This window comes from Sciurus carolinensis, chromosome 17 (genome assembly GCF_902686445.1).
Source record: "Sciurus carolinensis chromosome 17, mSciCar1.2, whole genome shotgun sequence".
Lineage (NCBI taxonomy): Eukaryota > Metazoa > Chordata > Mammalia > Rodentia > Sciuridae > Sciurus > Sciurus carolinensis.
The window spans coordinates 24131819-24157897 of NC_062229.1; the positions used below are offsets into that span (position 1 = coordinate 24131819).

The 26079-nt window shown below is 53.5% G+C and overlaps 2 protein-coding genes across 12 annotated transcripts in view; one reads left to right on the top strand and one right to left on the bottom strand.

Moving 5' to 3' along the window:
• Nbeal2 (neurobeachin like 2) overlaps window positions 1–16906 on the bottom strand; it is a 30997-nt gene extending 14091 nt beyond the window's left edge. For 4 of the 10 annotated variants that reach the window (XR_007105963.1, XR_007105964.1, XR_007105965.1 and 1 more), the window contains exons 1-16: window positions 16597–16906; window positions 8649–8737; window positions 8453–8581; window positions 8263–8344; window positions 8044–8168; window positions 7780–7862; window positions 5460–5545; window positions 5080–5362; window positions 4836–4942; window positions 4286–4366; window positions 2507–2590; window positions 2013–2111; window positions 967–1568; window positions 760–892; window positions 552–671; window positions 2–323 (exon numbers count right to left, since the gene is read on the bottom strand). Coding sequence is in view for 7 of the 10 variants with exons in the window: in XM_047532333.1 (XP_047388289.1) it covers window positions 2–323; window positions 552–671; window positions 760–892; window positions 967–1568; window positions 2013–2111; window positions 2507–2590; window positions 4286–4366; window positions 4836–4942; window positions 5080–5362; window positions 5460–5545; window positions 7780–7862; window positions 8044–8168; window positions 8263–8344; window positions 8453–8581; window positions 8649–8737; window positions 16597–16647 (2476 nt within the window). In the remaining 3 variants the exon portion in view is untranslated. Of the gene's footprint in view, window position 1; window positions 324–551; window positions 672–759; window positions 893–966; window positions 1569–2012; window positions 2112–2506; window positions 2591–4285; window positions 4367–4835; window positions 4943–5079; window positions 5363–5459; window positions 5546–7779; window positions 7863–8043; window positions 8169–8262; window positions 8345–8452; window positions 8582–8648; window positions 8738–9313; window positions 9357–16596 lie in introns of those variants that run through there. The other 6 variants (XM_047532328.1, XM_047532326.1, XM_047532327.1 and 3 more) reach the window with 6 other exon arrangements.
• The window catches only part of Ccdc12 (coiled-coil domain containing 12), a 56481-nt gene continuing 47201 nt past the window's right edge, over window positions 16800–26079 (top strand). Inside the window, exons 1-3 of one of the 2 annotated variants that reach the window (XM_047532375.1) lie at window positions 16800–17672; window positions 18074–18159; window positions 19136–19256. In XM_047532375.1, the coding sequence (XP_047388331.1) occupies window positions 18074–18159; window positions 19136–19256 (207 nt within the window). In that variant the 5' untranslated portion in view covers window positions 16800–17672. Of the gene's footprint in view, window positions 17673–18073; window positions 18160–18908; window positions 19257–26079 lie in introns of both variants that reach the window. The other variant, XM_047532376.1, reaches the window with a different exon arrangement.

The window sequence follows — 26079 nt, forward strand, 5'->3', positions numbered from 1 at the left end:
CCCAGAGCACACAGGACCCTCAGGGTGGCTGCCTGCAGCGCTTCATGGAAGATGGCCACAGCCCCCAGCTCACCCTCCAGGGATGTGGGGCTGCCCCATCGAGTGTCCTGGGTGCCTGCAAGGGTGGAGCTGATGCTGCCCTCCTGCAGGGGGGCTGCCAGCCCAGACCCCCAGCCCAGCGCTACGGAGGCTGGGACTGACTGGGATCGGGTGAGGGAGGGGTGAGCATGAGCCAGGGCAGCATGGACTGATGGTGTGGGCAGCCCCGTGGTGGTGGTCGTTGTGCGGTGCCCAGCAGAGCCGATACAGCAGGAGGAGAAAGGCTGTGGGGCCAGGATTGGGGGACTGATCAGGTCACAGCAAAGCCTGAGGTTCCATCTACAGCCAGATTCTCCCAGTGACCCCCGTGACTACACAGACCCCAGAGCCTGAAGTCTGAGGCCTGGAGGGAGCAGAGTGGCAGACACACAGGGGTTCTAGGGTCCACCGCATCCACAGTGCTCCAAGGTCCCTCACTGGCCCAAGGCTTCCCCAAACCCTGCTGGGCACACCTCACTGAGGGAAGGGCAGCGAAGGGGTGCTGTTTTGACCAGATGGCCATCTTTGTAGACATGGACCAGGTTCTGGCTGAAGGGTCGGCGCCCAGGCACATGGATGATGGCTACACAATGCTAGAACAGAAGCCACAACATCAGGCCATACTTGAGACTTGATGTCCCCCTCTCCCCACTGGGCCACGTGAAAAGGGTGGGGACTTACCCAGACAGAGTCGGCAAAAGACACTTCAGGCAAGCTCATGGTCAAGTACTCCTTCCGTGTGCACACAGCCACCACCAGGGTCCCAGCTGCCGTGAAGAAGGCCTCAAACCCTGAGCCACTGCTGGTGAAGAAGCTGGGGGCAGGCAAGTTGGTTATGTCTTCCTGCTCACCTTGACAATGGGTCCCTGGCCCCTGAGAGTCACCCACCTGTACAGCTGCTTTCGTTGGAGTGGCCGGGTGGAAGTTGGGGCAGGCACTGCATCCGTGGGGTGCAAACAGAGCCAGGCATGGAAGGTAAAGGCAGGTCCTGGCCATCGCTGTACAGAGGGCACCATGATGCCTGCCATGCTGGGCGTGAGGTCAAAGTAGCACAGTGCCCGTGCAGGACCCTGGTGCCGGGCCATGCCTGACAGTGCTCGAATGATAGCACCCGCATGTCGAGCCTTCCCAGCCTCAGCTCCACCTGGTCCCGAGTCCAGCTCTGGTGGGGGACGCAGCAGGCGACGAAGCTCCAAGGGCCTTAGTGACACACGGCCCAGTGCTTGCAGCAGTGCCAACAGCTGCTCTTGGCACCGGGCCTCCAGGGCTATTCCTGTGTTGAGTGTCTCTAGCAGGTAGCCCACCAGGCCTGCTTGCACACAGGTGGCACGGCTGGCAGCACAGCTGTTACAGAGCCACCAGAGGCGTTGAGCTAGAAAGAGCCGCAGCTCAGCTGTGGGCAGTGATGGCAGCCACTGCATCAGCACCAGCAACGGTTGCTCATTGCAGATTGGTGGAGGCGGGCATATGCTGTGGTCACCCTCCACAGCCTGTGGGTGGAGAGAATGTGACAGTCCCTGGTCAACTGTGGTGCCCTGCCAATTGCGGTACTTCCCATCTTGATTTAATTGCCTACAGCATGAGAAAACAACATGTGCTACACCATCCTGTTCACAGAGTCATGGGTACACAGATGACCGTGACCACTAATAACAACCCTTCAGGACTGTCAACCTCCAAGCCTCAGTTTGCAGCCTGGGTGGGTCAAGCCCCCAACTGCATGTTCCTAGGACCGTCCTGGGCTGGCCAAACATGCAGCAGCTTCCAGGGCCCCACAGTCTAGAATCCTTACCCCAGGGACACTGACATGCATGGCTGGGCCACGAGTCACACTGTGTACCAACTATCCTCAACAGTCCTCCAGGGTGGAGACTCCCCATTTGTGACTCAGTCCTGGCTGCCTCTGGGACTCTGGCTCCAAGCCCTGCCCTTACCATGTTAAGCAGCTCTTGCAACAACCGATGGGTCGGGGGCCCGTGGCTCTGCAGGACCTCCTGCAGGTGCAGGTAGCCGATGCGTTCCTTGAATACCTCCTGCGGAGCGCAGTGTAAGAAGGAAGTGAGCATATACACAGGCCCCAGAGCCAACACGCCCTTCCAGGGGCATCTTTCGGGGTTCCTTTGCCTCTGGGTCACTATATTGTCTGGGACAAGGGACAGAAGAGGGATTGGAAGGCTTGGAACCACCTCAGAAACCTGCAAGTGGTAGTCAGTCCACAAGAATCCTTTTCCCTCGTCCATCCCTAACCCAGGATGTCCAGCTCCCAGGGCAGACTGATGACCACACCTGCCCAGTGAGCTGAGCTCACCCAAGGGCTGGGCAGACACCATCCTAGCTCACTTGCTTTGCTCCAGGGAGCAGATCTGTTCTGGGGACATGTGTTCACTGAACCTGTACCTCTACTACAGCTGTACTGAAGTGTCCTTACCTTGGCTGATGGGGAGCCACTCATGATGCAGGTCAGCACTCTGACTACATGGACTGCGATGGCATCTGTATCCTGATCCAGTACCTTGGGGTGGGGAGGGGCAGTCAGCAGAGGCAGTAATAAGGGTGTCACAGCTGGCAGCACCCTGCAGTAAAAGGGGTGCAGGGCTAGGCACCCCAAGATACACAGCATGTGTTGGATCAGCAAACCTGTCTGGGCACCACGTCCTCTATTTGCCCCTCCTGTTGTGACCCTACCTTGAATCTGGGCCCTCTCTGAGCAGCTCAGCAAGACCTGCTCTGACAGAAGCTAGGAAGAAAACAAGGTTGGAAGGAGCCTAACGGGGACACTTCCACTGCACTTCCCTTCCCATTCCCTGGCGGCCTTAGGGGCCCCAGCCTCCATACATTCCCACCCAAGCTAGACATGCATGTGCAAGCAGGCCAGCAAGTGCCCATCACCCATGATGATTGAGGGGAGTTGGGGAATTTAGGAACAATCAATCGCAGGATGTCAGAACCAGAACCTTCGAGACCTTTAAGTCCTACCCTGTCCCCTGCTCCCTAGATCCAGGTGGGGACACTAGCTCAACCTGGCTGAATCTGAGAGCCAGAGAGGCATGGGACTGCCCCACTCCTAGGGTGAGAAGTTGAGAGGGCTTACAGAATTTGTCAGCAAATGCTAAGCCATATTTTGGCCCTGTAGGATCCTTTGGTCCCAATTCTGCCCAACTCTCCAAATGTGTCTCAGGGAATGCAGCTCAGTGGTAAAGCACTTGCCTAGCATGTGCAAGGCCCTGCTTTCAATACCCAGTACCACCAAAACAAAGGAACAACTCTGCCAAGTGTGATCTCAGACAACCTTTTCCCCCTCTCCAGATGGGTTTCCTTATCTATATCAATACATGGGAGTTGGGCTGGGGATGCAGTTCTCTGGCAGAACGCATGCCTACCATGTGCAAGGCCCTGAAGTCGACCCCCAGCACCACACAAAAATAAATAAAAGGTGGTGGGCATGGTGGCACAGGCCTGTGATTCCAGCTATTTGAGAGGCTAAGGCAGGAAGATCACAAGTTCCAGTCTGGGCAACTTACTGAGACCCTGTCACAAAATAAAAAGGGTTGGGGATGTAGCACCCCAACCACAAAAAATAATAATAATAAAATGAAATAAAGGGGAGTTACTGTGCTCACCCCACCTTAGATGAATGGATGTGCAGGTTCTCAGAAAATGACCATACCCAAAGGATGCATGGGCTACCTCATGAAGACAAAGTCAGGTTAGGGGCTTTGGCCCAGGTGGGGAGCCCCAGTTGACACTCTGCAGCTTCCTATAGCCCCCATGCAAAATGAGGGATGGAGCATATCATAAGGGACTAAACAATTCCTAGTGTCCTGTTTAGGGTGAGTAGAAGGATCCATGAAAGAAGTGGCACTCTGTGGGGACCTCCTCTTCTGGGATGACTACAGCCAAATCCCTATGTATTGGCGCTTCTGTTTCCCCTTCTGAGAAATCGGGGTGGGTGCTTGAGAGTTTCGAAGGTTCCTTCCAGCTTGGCATAGCCACACCCCAGCTCCCAATTCTAATACCAGGAGGGTAATATGCCACATCTTGCCCTAATCTCTAGGATGGGGCTTGGAAGGTGGTGAGACGGCATAGGAGACCCAACCCCGCTGCCAGGCTGCGCATACACCTACTCGCCGCCCTGCGGTAGTGCAGGAAAGGCTCAAGAGGTGGCCCAGGGCAGTGTTTCCTGAGCTAGTCAGTGCCAGGGTGGTACCTTCTGGACATCGGGCTCTGTCAGTAACCGGGTAGCCAGGTCACTGTCCCCCTCAGGGGGCGCCCGGGCCTGCAGGTACAGCTGTGCGGAGGGGGACACAGGATGGAAGAGGCAAAGGAGAAAAGAGGAGGAAGATGGAAGAGGTAGGGTTAGAGCGGGACCAGAGCAGCTGCCAGGGCTATGCCCCGGAAGGAAGTGACATCCTGAGTCCCAAGCAAACTGTCCCCCCAGGCACTAGGGAAGAGTGGGGCTGAGCCACCCATGCCCTGCTCAGATGAGCAGAGGCAAGGGAAGATGAGTGGGTGGGACAGACACTAAATCCCCCTCTAGCCCCTGTAACACTCCCTTCTTTCCATAACACTCCCCTCTGTGTGGTACAGAGCCATCCTGAGCTTTAGATCCTGCCCTGTAGAGGCCCAGATGGACAGGCCTTATCCCTGCCCCAGTCCCTCCTCCCACTGAGTGCAGGCCTTAACAGCAACCTGGCACCTCCGCGCGGTTCCCCTGCCTCTGGCTTCCAGCGCTTTACCCCAGCCTGGGCCCTGCCTACCTTGCTGTTCTGAATCAGGCGAATGAGGTGCTCAAAGCAATTGTTGCTGAGGAAGGTAGCCTGCAGCACTGGCCGATCCTCACATGCCAGCATCCTGGGGATGGCATCTGTGCAAAGGTCAAAGTCAGGCCCTACCCAGTCCCTCTACGCAAATGTAAACCTTCCCCATGCTGTCCAGTCCAGCTTTTCCACCATCATGTGGGCCTTGCTACCCTTCCGCAAGAGCCTGGGAGCCCATACTTACCGAGCATGTTGACCCGCAGGGTGACAAGGGCCTCTTCGGGGCCTGAGTTTGAAGTAGCAGGCCAGCTGGCGTTAAGGACACGAAAGTAGCCCTCCAGCAGGGCACGGAGCTCTGGCCCTCGGGGGGGTGTGCGGCTGGCATGCAGGACATGGACCGCACCCACCAGTGCCTCTAGAGCCAGTGGCACTAGGTGGGGGTCCTGGGCCGGTCCACTGCTGCAGCCGTGGACAACACCCAGCAGGCCCTGCACAGAGCCAGCACTCACAGCCATCTGCCCGTTCTCCTGCACGTGAGGGCAGAGATGGGCAGTGCGCAAGGGCCCACACAGCAGTGAGGCCAAGACAGCCACCCCTGGCCCATAAGCTCCCCTCCCAGCCTACCTTTCCTCCTGCAAGGACAGCGCCAAAGAGGTGGATGAGCCGCAAAAGCAGCATAGGAGGCAAGCGGTCTGCATCCTGCAGGCTCTCTGAGGTGGGCAGGAAAGGACAATGTCACCAGAGTTGCAGGGCTGTGGGCCAGGGGGCTGCACAAGAGATGGGTATCTTGGCAAAGGGGTGTGAGGTGGGAGCTGGAGGTCCATTCTGAGGGAGATCTCATTTTGCTCTGGGAGCTCAAAAAAGTCATGGTTCCATGTCAGGGGGACCAGGGGAGACACGGCATTTCTTGGAAGGCACACAGTCCTACCTGAGAGGCTAGTCAGCTCTCCAGATCCTAACCCCCAAATGGGGTCCCCAAGAGTGATCACATACCCCCTCTGCTTTCCTGTGGTGACCCAGGGTTCAATTTCTCAGATGCAAATCTCCTGCTCCTTCGGCCCCTATGACCAAACTTCCCGGGCCTTGTTCTGAGGACCCTAATGTATCTACTATATGGATGTCTTCCCCTCCCCCCACCTGTAGGGGACTTCTAGGGGCTTTCACAGTCTTGTATGTGGGAGGCCACCTGGCCCTGTTCCACCATGGACAGGATGCCAGGCCATGCACCGAAACCAGATAGCAGAAGGGACCAGCCCTGGTCACATGGTAGTATGGGGCTGGGTATAATTCAGGTGGGATAGGGTGGAGGTCTCCCTGGGGATAGAGCTTTTTTTGGGGGGTGGGGGGCGGTAAATGGGGATGGAACCCAGGGGTGCTATACCACTGAGCTACATCCATAGCCTTTTTTATTTTTCATTTTGAGACAGGATTTTTCTAAATTTTTTAGGGCCTCACTAAATTGCTGAGACTGGCCACAACTTGCCATCCTCTTGCCTCAGTCTCCCAGTTTGCTAGGATTATAGGCATGCACCACCAAGCCCCACTGGGGACAGAGCTTTTGAGGTGAGGCCTGGAAATGCAGTTGGCCAGTAAACGGAGAGACCACAGGGTGGGCAAAGACTCTGAGGTTGGGTAACTGAGTACAGTCTATTGATGAGGGAACAGGAGCAGGGCTGGGAAGCAAAGAGGAAGAAGGGCTGGAAAGAAAGGCTGTGGGGAGCAGGGTGCAGTGGCGCACACCTGTAATCCCAGTGACTTGCTGAGGCAGGAAGATCATGAGTTCAAAACCAGCCTCAGTAACTTAGCGAGGTCCTAAGCAACTCAGTGAAACCTTGTCTCTAAATAAAATTTTTAAAAAGGACGGTGGGTGGGGCTCAATGGTTAAGTGTCCTGGGTTCAATCCCTGGTACTAAAAAAAAAAGGTTTCTGGGAGGAACAGAATCAAATACAAATCTTGAGGGCATCAACTACCACAGAGGGGTCTATGGTGGGGGAACCCAAAGTTAGTTTGTTTTAAGAAGAGTGCATGGACCAGGAACAGTGTTTCACACCTGTAATACCAGCAACCCGTGAGGCTAAGGCAGGAGAGGGCAAGTTGAGGCCAGCCTCAGCAACTTAATGAGGCCCTGAGCAACTTAGCAAGACTCTGTCTCAAAATAAAAAAATAAGAAGGGTTGGGGATGTGGCTCAGTGGTAGAGCATCCCTGGGTTCAATCCTCAGTACCAAAAAATTTTTTAAAAACTAAAAAAGGAGAGTATATGGGAAAATGGCTGCAGGGAGCTCCCCTCCTGGACCTGCTGCACCCCACTCCAAACTCAGGTCCGCCACTCCATATGTAGTGCAGAGGAGACACTTAAAACCCCTAAAGGCTATCACCTTCTCATAGCCCTGTATGCTCTGTCCAGGTCGCTTCCCATTCTGAGCCCATCTCAAGTCCCCACCAGTCTCCCTCCAATTTGAGGAGATGAGAGGGAATTCAGGAGAGGAGGTCACCAGGGAGAATGGGTGGCTGGAGGCATCCTGGGCACCAGCTCTTCTAGGAGATGTAAAAGGCTAGTGTGGCCCTGTCTTGAGCAGGGATGGAGAATGGGAAGAGTTCAAAGGGACAAAGGGGTTGGGCTAGGGAGTGTTCTGGTGGTCCAGAGCCAGGGCACAAGTGGCTGAAAGGACCCTGAAGGGTCCAGAAGGGAAGGAGGATGGGAAATCCAGGGGGCAAGTCAACTCCCACTGACTCCAGCTAAGGAAAGACACTTTGCTCAGGCAAGTCCTCTCTCACCCTGGAACTCCAATTTGGCCTCTGGAGGCCCACTCAAGGGCTTGTGGGTCTCCCGGGCCTGTCTGCAGCTACCCGAATAGTTCCTGTCCTGTGTCTGGGGTCAGGGAACTGCAGGAAGGGGCCTGGGCTTGGGGGCGGGGCCAAATGGGGCAGGGGTGGGGCCTGACCTTGGAAGAAGGCGCTGAATTCACAGGGCAAAGTGGCAGGAGGGAACTTGTATTTGCTCTTCTCCTTGGAGCTGATGACTTCCCTGGGGGGATGGGAGGTGAGGCCAGGCGCTTGGGTCCCTCAGCCTGGCTCTCACCCCTTCTATCATCCTCCACCAGCCTATGCACAGGCCCATTCCCACCTGCACACCTTTGTCGGAGCCCAAAGCCCCCATCCTTTCCCCAGCCTTGGTCTGAGTCCCCCGCCTAAGGGCTGGGTCTCACCCACGGTGCTGGCGCCGCCAGGTCTGGTAGGGGTCAAAGAGGCCCTCACAAAGGAGCAGGGCATGAAGGGCTACATTCTCCAGCTGGGTCCCTCGACACTCCTGTGGTGTTGGGGGTCCTTTGAGCTGTAAGTGTGGGGAGAGAGGATAGAGGGAAGTTAACCCTGCTATGGCCACAGCTACTACCTGCCCCCATTCCACCTCAGGGAGCCCACCTCACCTCAGCCACCAGCCCCGTCAGCAGCGCCAGCACTGGGGGCCCCAGCACCTGGCCCCAGCCTGCCTCCACATTCTCCAAGTTCCTGGGGTGGAAAGGATTGGAGGAGTCCACCAATGCACAAGACCCCCACTCCCTCTGGCCCACACTCCCATGCCCTGCCCACTTGGGGTGGATACCAGGGAGGGACCACCTGCAGAGAATGATGAAAAGCTTGAGCAGCAGCAGGGCTTGCTCCAGGTCCTTCTGGTCCAGTTGCTCGGCCAGCACATGCAGGGCATCTAGTGGCAGTAGGGGGACCTCCGTCCCTGCCTCCTCTGGCCTGTGGGGAGGGAGCGTCACAGGGGTGCCCAGACCCCTCAACCTCCCTGCCCTGGCCCTGTCCTCACCTTCGTGGTTCCAGGGAGGACAGTGAGATGCTCTTCTCGAAGGCTCCCACAAAGGCCTTCAGCCATTGCTGCAAGTAGCCCAGGTCCTTCTGCAGGCAGAGGAGTTCAGGGCATGGTGGGTGGGACGAAGGGTGCAGTAAAGAGGGGAGGGATGAGGTCAAGGAGGAGGACACAAGGGATGTACAGGGATTACAGGCAGAGCAGTGGGGGTGGAGAAAGGGAGTGAGGTTGGGGGGAAGAGGAAGGACAGGAATAGGAAGGTCAGCATCAGAGGACTCTGGTACAAACTGACCACTCCTCCAAGACCCCATTTGTTTCTCTTGGCCCCACCTCCCAGTCTCTGCTCCTACCCCTCAAAGACCCTGTGGGGCCTGACACAGGCAGGGGAGGGGCGAGAGTGGGGTGTGGCTGTGGCGGTGCTGGTGCTGAAGGTCTCCCGCACATGCCTCCTACTCAAAGCCTTAGGCTGGGTCCTCTCCTGCCACCTTCTCCCAGCTCCACAACCACCACTTCCAGGAAACCCTCCTGGACTGTAGATGCCAGGTGGCAGGTGCACTGTTGAACAGGCACCCAGCATGTAGCACATGCACATCCACAGCTACAGACCAGCATCCCTGCCACAGCTACTACCATTGCGGGGAACCTCCACCCACCCTCTGGGTTACCTGGACCCCGGGCCCCAGAGCTGGTTCCATAGGCAAAAGGGGCAGCGCTTGAACCCAAGTCTGGGCGGCACCAGGGAAACTTTGGTGTGAACGGGAAACGGATCCTCCCGCCCTGACTGGGGCAGGAAGCGCAAAGTCACGGTGGGGGAGGGGGGCCGCTTCCTCCCAGCAGACCGCAGGGATGTGGGGGGGCCGGGGCACCCTAGGCCCAGCGAGAGACCTGGCAGGCGCTGGGGCGGGGGCCTGAAGCACAGGGGGGCGGGGTCACCTGCCTTGGGTGGAGCTTGCAGGCCAGAGCTTTGCTGGCTCTGTGAGGTGGCTTGGAGGAGCCCCTATCTGGAAGTGTGTTCTTCCCTGCTGTTAGGGTACCATTCATTCAAGGCACCAACATCTCCCAGACCTGGGCTAAGGCCCAGGGACGATATGAGGAATTCATTCATACCTCTGGCCCCTCAAATGCCCTGGCTACACTACCTGGATTCTGCAGGTTTCTCTACTCAGGAAACAGATGAGTAAATCATAGCCTAGCCCTAATTAAATCCATACCCAGAGATGCTCAGGGATGGATATGGGTGTGTATCTGTACATGAGTCCCTCCTTTTCCTCTGCTGGTCCCACCTGGAGGTCCCAACCAGTTGAGCCCAAAAGCAACCTCCTTTCCCAGAGTCAGAGAGGTGGGGTAAGGACTGGACTGGAGAGGGATGTAGGGTCCAGATACACATCAATCAGCACCCCCAGCCTGAAACTGTTCTCAGGGGTCATGAACCTCACACCTTTGAACCTTCCGAACTACCTTTGAATGAAATGCTGATTTTTGCTGCCTATGGCCCCCACATCACAGGGACAGGCCTGGATGACCCCCAGCAGGCCAGGAGCAGGCCCACAAAAAACTGAGATAGAATAGCCAGCCACCCTGCAGTCAAGCACCTTCCTTGTGTATTCTGGCACCTATCCAAAGCCAAGACAACTTAGGGAGGGGCCATGGCCACCAGGAACAGACCTACACCACTGTGACCTTTTGTCGGTCAGTTAATTGTTGATTTCTCCATCCTCTGTTGCTGGCAGCCTCCTGCCCCACCAACCAGCAAGGAGACTAAATATCCAGAACCTGAAACACCAGAGACCAGGGCTCCTGGACCATCCATCCCTTCTGAACTCTCCCATCACAGGTGGGAAAACAGGAGGTGCAGAGGAGAGCTACCACCTTTGCTTCAGCTGCACTCTGAAGATGGTGAAAGCTGGACCTTGGTTCTAGGCTAGGTCTACTCTTGGTGGCTAGGCAGCCTGCACAAGTTGACCATATGACCCCTATCTCTGTGGCTTCCTAGACCCCTTCTGCCTTCAAAAATGTCCCCATACTGTCTTTCCTCTTCTACTCCAAACCACCCCAATCAAGTCAGTCATCTCTGACCCAAAATGTGGGTCTTTTTGCCAGTTGCAGCTGTGCTGAGCATCTGAAAGCCCAAATTCCACCCTGTACCCCATCCACAGAATGAAGGCTTGACTCTAAACCTGGCATGGCAGGCTCCTAGTGAAACCAGGGCCTGCTCCTCCACCCTCTCTGCTCCTTCTCCTCTGTGACATGTCTTCCTGTCCAGGCCTTGCCCGCCCCACACCCCATTGGCTCTGTGAATTGGGCTTTTGATACTTAAGCAGGAACCTCCCATCTTCCCAGGGTCATCATCTGGATTGGCTTTCCCAGACCTGGGTGGGTCCCTTGCACTCTGCACACTCCTGCTTTCTGTCCCTTGGAACCACACCCTCCAGGCTTGTCCAGTCCTGTAAACTTCCAGTAGGTGAGGACTGAGATGGGTTCAGAGCTGGGGTATTCAAGGCAGCCTTTGTGGGCTCTGCAGGGGGCATGAGATGGTCTCTAACTCATAGAACTAGGAAATAAAGGGGGCAGCTGGCTGTCTTCCCTCTCTAGGTCTCACCTTTTCTTCCTGGGAGGCCTCAGGCCAACTCTGATCTGGGCTTGAGGCTGCAATGCTTGAGGGTATGGGAATCCTTGCAGAGCCAGGACCAGAGGCAGAGTAGACCAGGACCAGAGGCAGAGTAGACCAAGGGGGCACAAGCATGCTGGAAGAGCCTGAAAAGGGTGGCTCTTTCAGAGTCTATGCCCACTGGCTCCTCCTACCCTTTCTTGCTCAGAGCAGGAACATGTATACTAGATCAGCTTCTTACTCCAGTTGGACTAGGCCAGGGACTCAACCCTGCCCCTCCCCTGAGGGCAGGCAAGGAGCAACCACACCTGTTAAGAGCACCCCAGGGCCCTTGAGTCCAAGAATAAGTGGTGCCAGGGTCCTGTGGCAGGGAGAAGTGTATAGGTATGGGACAGGATGAGTGCTAATGGTCACCCCTATAAAGACTTCAACCTGCTGGGAAGTGACACATGCCCAACCAGCCCTGAGTACATGCAGAGAGTGCTGGGAGTGAGGGGGCTCCTGAGGGCTAGTGAGGCTCAAATAGTCCTGGGTGGGCATGGAACTGCCAGTCTCCTGGAACTCTGAGGTAACTTGGGAGGCCTGAGGGCAGGTGGCTATGGCATGTATGGGTGGGTGGGACTGTCTGCAAGAGAAACAGGGATTACTGAGCTGCCCGACACCATGCTGCCACCAGACCCTGCCTGACCTACCGCAAGTCCAGCACACAGAGGATTCTAGTAGACAAAGGTCACCCTGCCCAATCAGCCAGTCACCACCCTGGCGTCAACTCCATCTTTAGAGCAAGTCCCCAGCCTCCCCCCACATCCAAGACAGTGTGTGGGTGGTGCCCCCTCATCTCCAGCCTCAGCACCCCAGACCTGCTGCATGTGCCAGCCCAAGGGCATTACTTGCTGTTTCCCCTGTTACAGAACTACTCGTGCTTCACTTTGGAGGTTGGGGTTACCAACAGAATTGTGGTTAGTGGCTTGTTAATGTCAACCTCTGAGCCTCCACTGCCTATTTATTTATCTATTTTTGCAGTCCTGGGGATTGAACCTGGGGTGCTCTACCACTGAGATACATCCCCAGCCCTTTTTATTTATTAATCTATTTTGAGACAGGGTCTCACTCAGTTGTCCAGGCTGGCCTCAAACTTGCTATCCTGTTTCAGCCTCCCAGGGAGCTAGGATTACAGAAGTACCCCACCATGTCTGGCCCTTCAGTATCTTTGCTCAGTGGGCAGCCACATCCACCCAGGATCAAGGTGTTATGTGATGGGAGCTCCAATGCAGGGACTCTGGCCTGCCTAAGTTCCTGGCATTCCAGAGCAACCCTGCCCTCCTTCCTCTGTGAGTGAGGCTGAGAGAGACAGACCTTGGCCTTTTGACAGAGTCGAGGCCTCCTGGGCTGTTCCCCAGTTGGCTGGCGAGACAGAGTATGTTGATGGATCTCACGGAAGCGCTCAGAATAGGTAGGGTAAACTGCAGTTCAATGGTGGGCAGTTCCTCCCAGTCAGAGCTGCCTGAGTGATAGTACCCCATTTCCAGGGACAGAAGGGCAGAAATGAGACAGGTGTGGTGGGGTCTATTCAGGATGGCTTCTAAAGATAGGGAATCCCTCATGTAGCATCAGGAGGGGGAAGCCAAGGTCAAGCCAAAGGTGTCTTCTGGCTATATTAGAAGGACTGGTAGTCAGACTTGGAGGATCTCAGACCATGAGATGAAGCAAGAGATAGACACTTTGACAGGGACAGAGAGTACTGAGGATGGTTCCAGTGTCTGGGCAGTGGGTCAGTTTCAGGCCCTTACCTGGAGAAGGGTACTGAACAGAGGGCAGGGTTGCGCCTTCTGGTCTCCATAACACCCCTCAAGGCTTAACCATCCCCTTGTCTTATCACTATGGAAACTGGAAATTTCCTTTCAGGGTCCCCATAGTAACTGACCCTGTTTCCATGGGGACCCCACACTCTCCCATCAGTTCCCCAGTTGTCATAACAACACCAGGGATCACTAGCCCCTCCCCCAACTCTGGGCTCTTGATAATTTCCCTATTACCTCAGTCCCTCTCCCTTGAGTTGTCTTGGAAATAGAAGCAGGAAGGAAGAAACCCCAGTTTCCCCTCTGAGGTGTGAGGGAACCAAGCACCCAGGAGACAACCACACCTTCCCTTTGCCTATTTCAAGAAGGTAAACTGAGGTGTAGGAAGAAATAGGAACCAGTTAAGAACCTAGAGGGACCAGAGGCCCTGGATAGATTTCCATGAGGCAGTAGAGTTCATGGGCCAGGGACAAGGGATTCACGGGAGGCTGGACAGGGCAAAGTCACCTCTAGCTCTGGCATGACCTCCCCCAACCCTTTGAGTCTTCAACTAGAGAATTTAGCCTGGGATCCCCACCTGTAACCTGAGTGTTTGTCCAGCCCTGATCTTTGTGATCCTGCATGTGCCCCTAACCCTTTCAATAGGGGTGGGGGACTATTCAAGAACACTCACTACTGCTCCAGACTGAAAAGGGGCAGCTCTTTTGCATTCTATTTTACATTAACTTTTACAAGCTGCCCAACTGCCAGCCTGTCAGGTGCTGTCCCAGTCCCTTAGTCTTCTCACACTCTTCAAGCTGTCCCCTCCCTGGGGAAATCCTGGATGTGCTCCCACCCATCCACCAGGCTCCTGGGCCACCTCCGGCCTGACCCTAGTCCTGACAACTTGCTACTTCCATTGCCATGTGCTTGCTCCTGCTCTTCCTGTCCTTTCTACTCTGAAAGTCCCAAAAGAACACCTTCTCTAGGATGACTTTCTTGATTGGTCACTACCATAGGGCTTACCCCTTCATCCGCTCATTCAGCTAACAGCCAGGAGCATCTACCACATGTAGGTGCTGGGAAGCAGTGGAGTACCAAGCACAATGAGGGTTAAAAAAGACTCCAAGGCCAGGCACAGTGGGCACGCCTGTAAGCCCAGTGGCTCGGGAGGCGAGGAGGAGGATCCAGAGTTCAAACCCAGCCTCAGCAAAAAGGGAGGTGCTAAGCAACTCAGTGAGACCCTGTCTCTAAGTAAAATACAAAATAGGGCTCAGTGGTCCAGTGCCCCTGAGTTCAATCCCGGTACCAAAAAATAAATAAATAAATAAAAGAAGACCCTAAGGTGGAAACAGCCTGTGCTGTCCCAGGTGAAGACCCACCTGTGGTTTCCTACCCACAAGACTAAACCTTTTCTAGGTAAAGGAACTCTTTTGATGACCTTGATTTCCCCAGCAGGGCCCTGAGGAGCTCCAACTGTGTGAGGTCTAAGAGAACTTCGGTCCTCCCCCTCTCTCCCTCAGTCCCAGAGAGCAGGACCCACAGAAGTGAGGTGGGGGGTGGGTCTAAACTTGGGGTCCTTAAGGGAAGAGGAAGGGCGCAAGAGGGGCACTCCCCACTCGGTCCTCACCCAGACCCACAACTGGGGAAACAGGTTTGCCAGCTGGTGTAAGCTCTCACTGCTGAAGGGAGAGGGCGCAGGTGTTGCTGGCTGGGTGGTGGCTGACTGACAGAGGGTCTCTTAACACCCTTTATCAGATCCACCCCTTCCCCTTCCCCAAGCACACACACAATAGGTTCTCTAGCAGGGTTCAAAGTTGCAGGACAGTGCTATCCCTCCCTGGGAGCCCAGTACAGAGGGGTGGAACCATGTCCCTGGAGCAGGAGCAGTCAGGCAGGAAGGCAGTTGGGGGAGCCTGGCCAGGCTTCCTCTCTCCAGGCCGCCTGGCCCCACCCAGCTCCAGGGTAAGCTCACACATCCTGGATTTGTTTGCCTGGCCCCAAGCTGCCCCCTGCCTGCCCAGGCTTCCACCAGGCAGCCTGGACCTGTAAGGTGAGGAGCTGGGGGAGATGGGAGACTCAACATAGATATGAGTGCTAAGCACCACCTGAGGGGTTAGGGTGTGACCACATACAGAACTCAGCTAGAAGGGGCATCTGGAGGCAACCATGCTGGATGGAGGTACAGTCCTGGAAGCTTTACCAAGACACCCCAGCAGCCTGACACCCAGCTGGAACCCATCATTAACATCCCTCAGACTCATCACCTGGTTTAAGTCTCCTTCACCTGATCATAAGGAAACTGAGGACCCCAAACCAGCCCAAGGCCATGGGGCAATTGGAGGGAGGAGGGCTAGGGGTAGGTTTCCCTCCAGACCCTTTGCTCCTTCATAAGGATAAACCCTTGGAGATAAGAGACAGGCCAGGGCAAGGGCACCCAGCGGGGCCAGGGAAACAGAAGCCTTCTCTGGTCTGAATCAGTCTGAGTGGCTACCCCTCTACAAAGACCAGGCAGCACCTAGGTCAGGGCTGTGTCAATTCTACAAACAGGGAAGTAGAGACTTAGAATTGCAAAGAACTTGGTCTGGGTCACACCAAGAGATTCTATTCCTGCCAGGGGCTTGGACCTCTCATAACCTGAGTGGACCAAAGAGGCTGTGGTCCTTATGGCTTGTACTCAAGGTCCCTGGGAGACCACAGGCTAGCCTCTTCACAGAGGGCCAGGGAGGTGATTTAAGCATGAACTTCCCCCCAGTGACAAGCTATTCAGGGACACACAATGGTCCATTGTGCCCAGGGCACACCTGAACCAGAAGCACATGCCAGGAAGGTGCAGGGAGGGAGGGAGTACCCTGGAATCTCTCCCTGCTGTGAATGTAAAAGAAAAGTGGGTAATTACGTGTGTGACAGAGTTTGGGGGACACCAGGTCAGATTCGCTCTCATATTCTGAGGTCACCTGAAGTAGTTCCTGAAACCAGAGAGGAAGGTCAGGGAGAAAGGGCCTCTCTCTGTTTCAGACATCCTCCCTGGCCTCAACCCCCCTACCAGCGGCCCACCCCAGAATGGAAGTGGGGTGGGGCTACCTCAAGGCCTGGGGAAACTCATCACTGCCACTTCTCTAGGGGAGTCTAGGAAACTCAAGTCAGACCTGCAGAAGAAACACCTCTTCCCCCACTGCACCTGCCAGGGCCCAAAGCCCACTGATTTGATGGCCACCTCCAACCCACCCGGCTTCGCCCACAGGTGAGGGAGTCCACATGCAAACTGAGTTCCCCTCCCTCTTTCGACCTGGCCAATCTCTTGTTCTTTCCAGGCCTCAATTTCCCCAGCTATAAAAGGGGGATGTGTCTGGCCCACTGGAGGGCTTACTGTGAAATGGGCGGCCCCTAGCTCTGTCGCGGGATGTAAGAGCCTGAGGCACCCGGCCGGGGCACACACGTGTGCTGGGCTGGGGCACAGCCGGTGCGCTCTCCTATTCGCGGCCGGGGCGGAGCGGGGCGCAGGTGCAGCAGGCACCGAGGGCGCGGAGCGAGGGGCACAGCGGACGCGGGGCGGGCTCACCTGCGCGTAGTAGAGCAGCCACAACTCGTAGAGCCGCTCCGAGGCGGCCATGGCCTGACCCGGCTCTGGCCCTGCTGCGCGCCACCTGTCGCCGCCTCCTCCGCGCCGCCCGCCGGTTGCCTCCGGCCAGGCCCATGGGCGGAGGGCGTCACTCCGGGGCGGAGCGGCGCGGGACTGCTGGGGGAAGTCCGCGGCTCTGGCCCTTGCAGCTCTCAGCCACCAAGTCTACACGCTCCTCCTCCTCCCGGACGGTCGCCGCCCGGCTTCCTGCACTTCGCCGTAGCCGCCGCCGCCACTGCCACCCCGCCTCTCCCGGGACCGTGAGAAGGGCGGGGAGCCCGGCGGGAGGAGGAGCCTGAGGTCAGGGCGGCCCGGGAGTCGCCTGGCCGCCCCGCCCCCGCAGGCCGCGCCCCACCGGCGCCACTGGAAGGGTCGTTTGTAACCTCCCGGATCAGGGCAGGCAGCAGGGCTTCCAGGCTTGCTTTGGGTCTGAGTTCGCCCCTTACGCATCCCGTCTAGTTTGGAATTACCGCCATTCGAGGCTGCGAGGGGACTGCCAGGGTCGTTTAGCAAATAATAATAACCACCTCCAGGACGACAACTTGTAGTTACCAAGTGCCAGATGCTGTTTTAATCGTTTTATGGGAAGATCTAAACACAACTTTTGAGCTCCTTCTGTGTGTGGAGCGGGAGGATCCGAGAGCAAACAGCAGGAGGAGCCTGAAATACCTCCAGGAGAGTGGTGCCCTTCGGTTGGGCTGATCTCGGTGGTTTGGATGATCCCCACGGGTTCCCTCCCTCCTCTAGGAAGCCTTCCCAGATGCTTCTGTGGAGGCGCCCCCCACACCAGAGCCCAGCACTGCCTTTACATCCCTTGTGCTTTGTGGGTGGGACCCAGGGATGCTCTATTACTGATCTACATCTCCAGCCTTTTTTATTTTTATTTTTGTATTTTGAGACAGTAGGTCTCTATATTGCCGAGGCTGGCCTCATCCTCCTGTCTCAGTCTCCTGAGTTACTGGGATTGCAGGGATTATACTGCAACCAACCATCTTTTTCACCTTTAACCTGATGAGGTGGGTGACTCACACCTGTTTTACAGGTGGAGAAACTAAGGCCAAATAAGGATCATAGAGGTGGCAGGGATAGGGACCTAGAACCTAGGCCTAATTGATTTTTTGATGGGCCATTGTCATGATCACTCCTGTGTCCCTTTCCCTGTGCCCAACCTGCCTATGAAGTGAGGGGGCCCTTTAATGTTGGGCAAGGGTCAGACTCCTTGTTGAAACTGGGGGGAAATTTGCCAGCCCCAGAGAGGTAATATTGTTCCTAGGAATTGACCAGTCTGAGTCCCCTAGACCTTGGGTGGCAGAGAGAAGACAAACCCTATCCCCATCCCTGCCCTGTTTTATCCTCCTTGGCTTCTTGGGTGGCCCCTTCAGTCTGTTCTTTTGTTCTGTCCCATCTCTCCTGGTAGATGTTTCCTGACCACCTACAACCTGTGAACCAGGTCCTAGCAAGACATGTCACCTGCAGAGGGGGAGAGGGCCTAGAGAGAACCAGGTTAGTGAGATCAGGAGGTCAACTGAGCTGAACTGGAGATCGGAGGCATTTGGGCCTCTGAAGGGAGTTGGGAGGGGAGGAGTGGGTGTCCATTTGTGGATAGCCTGGTAAGGGAGGTCCCAGGCAAGGAATAACCTTAGAGGCTAGTTGTCCTCTGGGAAGGGGTGTGGGTGTGACTTTGGAGACTTCACATATTGCTAGAAGAACTCGACTTCAGCCCCCGTGTTCTGTTATTAACGCACCCTGATTAATGCAGAGAAGAAGACCCCGGCAGCTAGGGTGCAATGCATCTTGGGACCACCTGTTGCACTCAAGGTCAAAGCAACTCCTCCTAACTGGGGTTGGGGAACTGTTCCTTTGGGCCCGTTTGGTCCAGGTTGGGGTTTGCTTTTCTTCAGAGAAGGCAGCCTGACCCTGAGTACTATGCCGCTCCAGAAAGGGTGGGGTTGAGAGGAAATTATCTGTGAGTCCAAAGGGAAATAGTCTTATAGTCAGGTTCGGCACTGTGCCAGCTTCGAACCTACGCAGAAGAGCTTAGGGACACTTAATCAGGTGAGTCCGGGAAACCACAAGACAGCTGTAGAGGAGGGATAGGAAGATTCATGTTAGAGTGGGATCAGGGTAGACGGTTCGGGAAGGTTTCTTTGAAAGGCTGGCTCAGGGTGTTCCGAGGTACCCGCAGGAAGTGAGTGAGGTGTAGTAAGTGCTTAGGTGAGACCAAGCGATCGATGCGCTCTATTCTCTCTTAGGTCTGACTCCACTTGCTGCTTTCTCACTGAGTAGCGGTAGACACATCGAGCCTTAGCACCCTAGCTCCTTTTTTTTTTTTTTTGCCGGCTCCTCACCGGCGAGGCGAGAGGGCGGGCCCTCCTGCAGCAAGTCAACACTGATTGGCTCTTGGGGCTTCCTGTCTCCCATTCTCGTCCTCGGATTGGCCGTGAGACATTCATCCACTGCCCCGACCTACGTGACGTAGGACAAGAGGAGGGGTCGAAAGCAGGATGGCGGCTGCTACGGCCAGTGTGGGCCGCCTAGAGGAAGAGGCGCTGAAGCGTAAGGAGCGGCTCAGGGCCCTACGAGAGAAAACAGGGCGCAAGGTGAGAGACGTGGAATGAGCCTGTTGCGGAGGCAGCCGGGGTTCGGGTCCGGACGGAAGAGCTGGGGGCTACTAGAGGACGGCAGCTGCAAGGCGCGCGTGCGCAGACGCTGGCGCATGCGTGGGGAGACTGCTCCGCCCCCGTGCCTGGCTGTTCCGGGGCTGATGTGGAGTCTGTGGGGCTGGCGGGCGTTTGGCTTTGTGCTGTGTCCCGTGTAGCTCCTGCCTGCGGGAGTCACAGGATTGTTAGGTTCGCTGCTAGGTTCGCTGTTGGGTTATGCATGATTTTTCCCGTTTCTTCGTGACCGAGGCTGCCTTTCTCTTCCACGCTGGAGTTCTGGCGTATGACAGACACTTCGCACCTTGAACGGGGCCACAGGAAACGTCGAGTGCAAAAATCCCAAAAGAAAAGATGTCCGGGGCAGTCCCAGCGGCTTGGGAGGCTGAGCAGGAGGTTCGCAAGTTCAAAGCCAGCCTCAGCAACGGCGAGGCGCTAAGCAGATCATGAGATCCTGTCTCTAAATAAAATACAAAATAGGACTGGGGATGTGGCTCAGTGGTTAAGTACCCCTCGGTTCAATCCCCGGTACCAAAAGAAAAAAAGATGTCAGGGTTAACTGAAGGGAACGAAGAGGCCGTTAGTCTTATTAATTACCAAATTCAGAAGCATTGTCCTTGTTTTCGTTTGCCACCAAAATGGTCTGAATTTATTTCTACTCAGTTCATTTTTCCAAAGTAGTGGAGAGGTAGTGAGAACTCTGAAGTTCACTGCTTGTATATAGACCTGGGCCCTATCAGTTGAGACTGTGGTACGTGGAACAGATTGCTTCATATCCGAGGCCGTGTTTTTTCATGTCTGCAGTGGGGGAAAACATCCTCTTTCATTCTCACTGGGTGGTTTTCAGACCTAATGGGATAATCTGTATGAAAAGGCCCTAGAGATTGTAGAGTGTGGGAGTTGTTGGTTCACTTGTTGGATGGGCAAAAAACTTTTTGTCTTTCACTTTAAATACAAAGAATATTAATTATCGAAATCTGCCTGGGGGAAAACAAAGACTCCTCTTTCCAACTTGAAACCAGGCTGGCCAGTCTGGCCTCTTTTTTCTTTCTGTATTGCTGTCTGGTGTCCTGTGGGAAAGCGAAAGAGGAAGTAATAGAGAGTGAAAGCTGGCCAGATTGGCTTCTGCTTTTGTTGGCAGTTCATGGAACCCATCAGACAGTTATCCCCTAAACAACCTGGCCCAAGAAGCTCTAGCCACAGCTTTTCAAACAGTAACTAGTCCACTGGAGCTGTTGGTTTGATTTAGGGCTCAGATTATTGGGACCTGGTTTGAGGTCTGAATACAAGGGGCAAGATGGCATCCTCAGAGCACATTGCCTTGGGAAGGATGTACCAGGCCCTCAGGGGAACTGGCCTTTAAATTTTTTTGTGTGTGTGTGGTGCTGGGGATTTGAACCCAGGGCCTTGTGCTTGCAAGGCAAGCACTCTACCGACTGAGCTATCTCCCCAGCCCAAGAACTGGCCTTTAAAGAGGAATTCTCAGTGGACTGGCAAAGGGCTTATTATTTTTTTTTCTGCATTTAAAAAACATATACATAAAGTTCATGAGTTTAACTAGTTTTAATGTACCATTCAGTGGCATTAATGTAACCATACTGCAGTCTATTTCCATAACTTTGCATCATTCCAAACAGAAACTACACATTAACAGTAACTCACCATCCTTCCTTCCTTTCAGCCTCTAGCAAACACCGTTGTCTTTATGATTTTGATTACTCTTAAGTATCCTGTTAGTTGAATCAAACAGTATTTTTTCACTTGGCATAAGTATCTTCAGGGTTTATTCATATTATAGTGTGTTAATTTAAATAATTCCTTTTGTGTGTGTGTGTGTGTGTGTGTGTGTGTGTGTGTGTGTGTGTGTTGTGTGTGTGTTGCTGGGGATTGAACCCTGGGCCTCCTCACACATGCTAGGCAAGCCCTGGACCATGTTTTTAATTGAGTTGTCTTTTTGTGGTTGAGTTGTAGTTGAGATGTTTATATGTTCTGTATGTTAAACTTTTAATTAATTAGATTGGGAATTTGCTGATATATTTTCCCATTCTCTGCATTTTCTTTTTACTCTCTTGGTAATGTCCTTTTAAAAATTTTTTTTTTTTAGTTGTAGATGGACACAATACCTTGATTTCATTTATTTTTATGTGGTGCTGAGGATCAAATCCCAGTGCCTCACATGTGCTAAGCAAGCGCTCTACCACTGAGTTATAACCCCAGCCCTTGGTAGTGTCCTTTGATACACAAAAGTTGTTTTGGGTTTGTTTTATTGGAGTTCAATTCATCTGTTATTGATATTGTTACCTGTGCTTTTGCTGTCATATTTAATCCCCACAGTTCTTGAGTGACTTTTTTTTTTTCTTATTTTTTGTTGAACCCAGGACCTTGCATATACCAGGCAAGTGTTCTTTCACTGAACTAGACCCCCGACCCTTGAGTAACTTTTTATTAGGGTAAATGTATGGGGAAAAGATAGGCAAACTTCTAAATTACTTTGAGTTATTTTCCAGCCCACAGTGTCTTCTTGCAGAACATGTGAGGAAACGGGAAAGGAAGTATGAACTGTCTGCTTCCAGCAGATAAGATCCCAGGAGTCTTCTCCTTTAGAGAGGAGGTGCTCTACAATTTTAGTTAAGTCCTTTGATGTGACAAAATACTCCAGGATTGAGCTCTTTCTTGGTTTGCACCATTTGTCCTATGGAGATTACTTCTTGCTGGTCCCCTAGCACCCAGTGGCAAGCTCTTTGTTGAATTCTACTGCGTGCCTGATTTGCTGGAGGCCTCAGGATTTCAGCATGGGGTTGGTTTCTCATAGTTTTTCCACCCCAGATTGTTAACTCCTAATTTAGTGGTATTATGGATGAATCAGAGTCCTGAGATGGTGGTGGCAGGTTGAAGAGAGACAAGATTAAGGGTTACACTATTTCCATGCATTATTCAGCATAAAGCTCTGGTAATAGGCTCACAGCTCTATGTTTACAAAGCACTGCCTTGTCAGTCTACTTGACAGGACTGGTTTGTGAGGGGGTAAGGCAAGAGGCTTAGAGGTCCTGCGATGCCAAGATCCTGGATGGGAAGTGGGGCCTCTGGGTTCCAGCCTGTGCAAGCTCCCCCGGGGGAGGGGTTCTGTGCAGGTCACAGCACTGCTTAAGAAAGTGTCCTGTGGTCAGATAGCCCTGCTGGACAGGTGGAAAGATGGCATACAATGTTAGACTGTACTGCTGGGGCTCATTGCCTAGGAAAGCCAGGTGGAGTCAGGAAAATTCATGGGAAGGCAGCTTGGAATTTGAACTGAACCCAAGTGGGGGCAAGAATGAGAGGATGTTGAGGGAGCTGGAAAGAAGAATGTTCCAGGGGTACTTTATTAGGTGGAAACATTCAGGCACACAGAGGTGACAATGGAGGTGCTCCATAGGGTTTGACAGCAAGTACTTGGCAGTGATTAGGGCAGAGTCTGAAAGCGCTGGGCTGGGTGCTTTGGTGTCCAAGTTCTACAGGAGTCAGGGTTTCCAGCTAGGAGGAGAGCCAGCCTGGGCATATTTTGTTGTATTGTATTTGAACCTCTTCTCTTGACATTCTTCCAGAAATTCCAAACTGAGGAGTAGGTGAGCAGTTCAAGGCTGCGTGAATGGAGCTCTGTGGCATCTCTTTGCTCTCAGCAGGGCAGTGTTTGGCTACTTTGTCCTCCTTTGACTTCTTTCTTCTTCAGCAGCCAAATGGAGGCTCTCTATAGGGGATTAACTTGGCACAAACACTTACCCCTTGGCTGTTGGCTTTCTGAAACATTTGGCTTGAATTGGGTTGTCTCTTGCTGCCCTGAGATGGAGAGACAGACTGCTTGACTGACCAGCCCCTCAAGAGTTGGTTGTGACCTTGAACTGAGCTCTGGCTGTCAGTTTGCAGGTTCAGCAGCAATTCTGTTTTTTACCAGGAAGAGACTAGGGCAGGACTGTGCAGTAGAATTTTGTGCAGTGATGGTTTTCTGTCCTGTAGCCTCAAGCCACTTGTGACTTTTGAGCCCTTGAAATGTGGCTAACGTAATATTTTATTTAATTTACTTAAATGGCCACATGTGACTTGTGGCTTCCTTATTGGGCAGTGTATCTCTGAGGACCTGCTTCTCCTAGCCCAACTCTAAGAAACTGTGTCTTGGGGCTGGGGTTATAGCTTATGGAAGAGTGTTTGCCTAGCATGTATGAGGCACTGGGTTTGATATGCAACACCACATAAAAGTAAATATACAAATAAAAAAATTTTAAAAACACACCAAAGAACTGTGTTTCTACCTGCATCCTTTATTCACAGCTAAGAGGGAGAGGGTGGATAGAGAAACCCATAAGACCATTCAAATCAGCCTTGGGAGCCTGGGGTTGAGCAGAGGGCTTAGAAGTTCTGTCTTCATGGCAGGTACCTCCAGGAAATAGATTCCAGGCTTCTGTGTATCCGCACCTGTGGAATGAAGAGTGCTGTAGTTGTGATTTGCACATTCAGGAGATGGAGAGTGGGAACAGTGCCAAAGTAGAGGGTGCACTTCTGACTTGGGGGCACCAGAGAAGGGTCCCTGGCCAGTGTGGGGGGAGGGTAAAAGAAGGAGCCAGTGGGTGGAGTCAGCAAGTGTTGAATAAGGTATAGAGGGCTGCAGTGAGAGGGAAGGAGGCAGTGGAGAAGAACTGTGCTCGATGAGGAGTCAGGCTTGTCCTGCCCATGCCTCAGGAAGTTGCTTTTGGCTGGGCTTGGTGGCACATACCTGTAATCCCAGAATTTGTCAGGAGACTGAGGGCAAAGAGGATCACAAGTTCTAGGCAAGCCTGGCCAACTTAGATCCTGTCTCAAAAAATAAAAAAGGACTGGGGATGTAGCTCAGTGGTAGAGCACTCCTGGATTCAATCCCCAGTACTACCAAAATAAATAAAACTACCACCACCAACAACAACAACAAAAAAACGGAAATTACCTCTGTTCTCACCCCCATGGCCACATCCCACACCTAACTGCCTGGTCACAAAGTTACTAAGGAGGTCACTGCAACCTGCGTTGACAGCCGTTTACAGGTTAGCAGTCATAACATTTGCATGGCAGTTTGTGGCAAAATCTCCCTAGTTGTTCAGTCCCTGAAGTAGCCCTTTGAAGTAGCTTATTGATTCATCCCTGTTTAACAGATGAGGACACCTGGGTCTGAAGGAACCTCCTGCAGTGATGCTTTAAGTTGTTACTGACTCTAGAGTGTGTCTTAGGGTCTGGCCTTGTGTCCCTTTCCACCCTTCACCTCCAGGTACTTGGGAATAAGCAGCCCCAGAAAGGGGCCTTCTTCCTTTACACCAGAAATTGCCATTAGGAAGGGTAGGGCTGCTGCTGTTGTGGAAATACAGTGGCTTTTGGAACCAAGTAGATCTGGCTTAAATCTTAGCTGTATTCTTACCTGTGAGACCTAGAGCAAGTCTTTAAAGTTCTGAGCCTCCCTCTTCTTGTCTGTGGACTCCAGCTTCTGACCTCATCAGTAACTGAGAGATAGAGAAAGATGCTGCGACAAGGCTGGAATAAGGGCTTTTACACAGGCCTCTTATAAACATGGATGTCTGTCTTCCTCATCCTTCCAAAAGTGAGGATGGTTAGGGGCAACAGAGGGTGGAGCTGACCTGCATTTGAAAGAAGTTAAGAGGTCATTATCCCAGACCCTGGCTTTACTCATCCTAACCATACTTTTTTGAAAGTGAAGTTCATTTTTAGGGCAGAGCATTACATCAAGAATAAAGCAGATTTGCAGAGCCCCAGCCAAGATGGGGTTATGTAGTCCCCATTCTTGTTAAGGCTTCTCTGTGTAGGCTCTCAGACCCTTGGAGGCAATGAGAGAGAAAACCTTGTGGGTGGCAAGTTTGGGGCTCCCTGCATAGACACCTGTTGATGAGCCAACACTGAAACTTTGGATAGAGTCATCACTTGTGTGAAATGAAGGTATTGAATGAGTCAGAGATTCTCAGATCTGTGTGTCAGGATCATCCAGGGAGACAATTTGCAATCCCTCTTCTAGCCCTTCTCCAGACCTCCTGTCCTGATCCTAGTACACACTCAAGAAATGCAGCATTCCTCCAGTGATACCAAGACTGCATTTTTCTGGGAATCTGACCACTCCCTGACATTCTCTCACTGGAAATAAGATGCCTCTTTTCCCTGGAGCAATAGCTGCCCATCTCCATAGCAGCCAGCCACCAAACAGGTATTTATTGAATATCAGCTATGTGCCAGACCCTAGAGATACAACTGTAATAAGACTGCCTTCCTGTCTCAAGGGCATGAGTGGGAGGGGTGGGCAGACGGTGTACAGGTGAAGCGAGAAGACAATATCAGTAACTAGGGGGCATGTTGTGAGGAGGTTGCACAGCTTCCCCAGGCTGGGCAGACCTCTCGAGTGGGAAATTTGAAGCAGAAGTGGGGGGATGAGATGCCAGGATCTAGGGAGGGGCATTATAAACTGAGCAAGAACTTAGTTGGCTTGTTTGAGGAGCAGAGTCAGCAATGGAAGATAGGAAGAGGGATGAAGTTGGAGAGGGCCAAGGGAGCCTTGGTAGCTACGGAGGATGGCCTTCCCTCTAAGGGTGATGGGGAGCTGTTGGAGATGTGTCTTTCCCTGGCTGACAGCGTGTGGAGGTAGGAGGCTCAGGTGTGAGGCAGAAGTACATGGACAGGGTTACAGGATGTCCTGACATATAGACTGTGGGGATGATGGGGGTTCCTGTTCTAAGATGGTGAAGTACAGGGGGGAGTGGCTTTG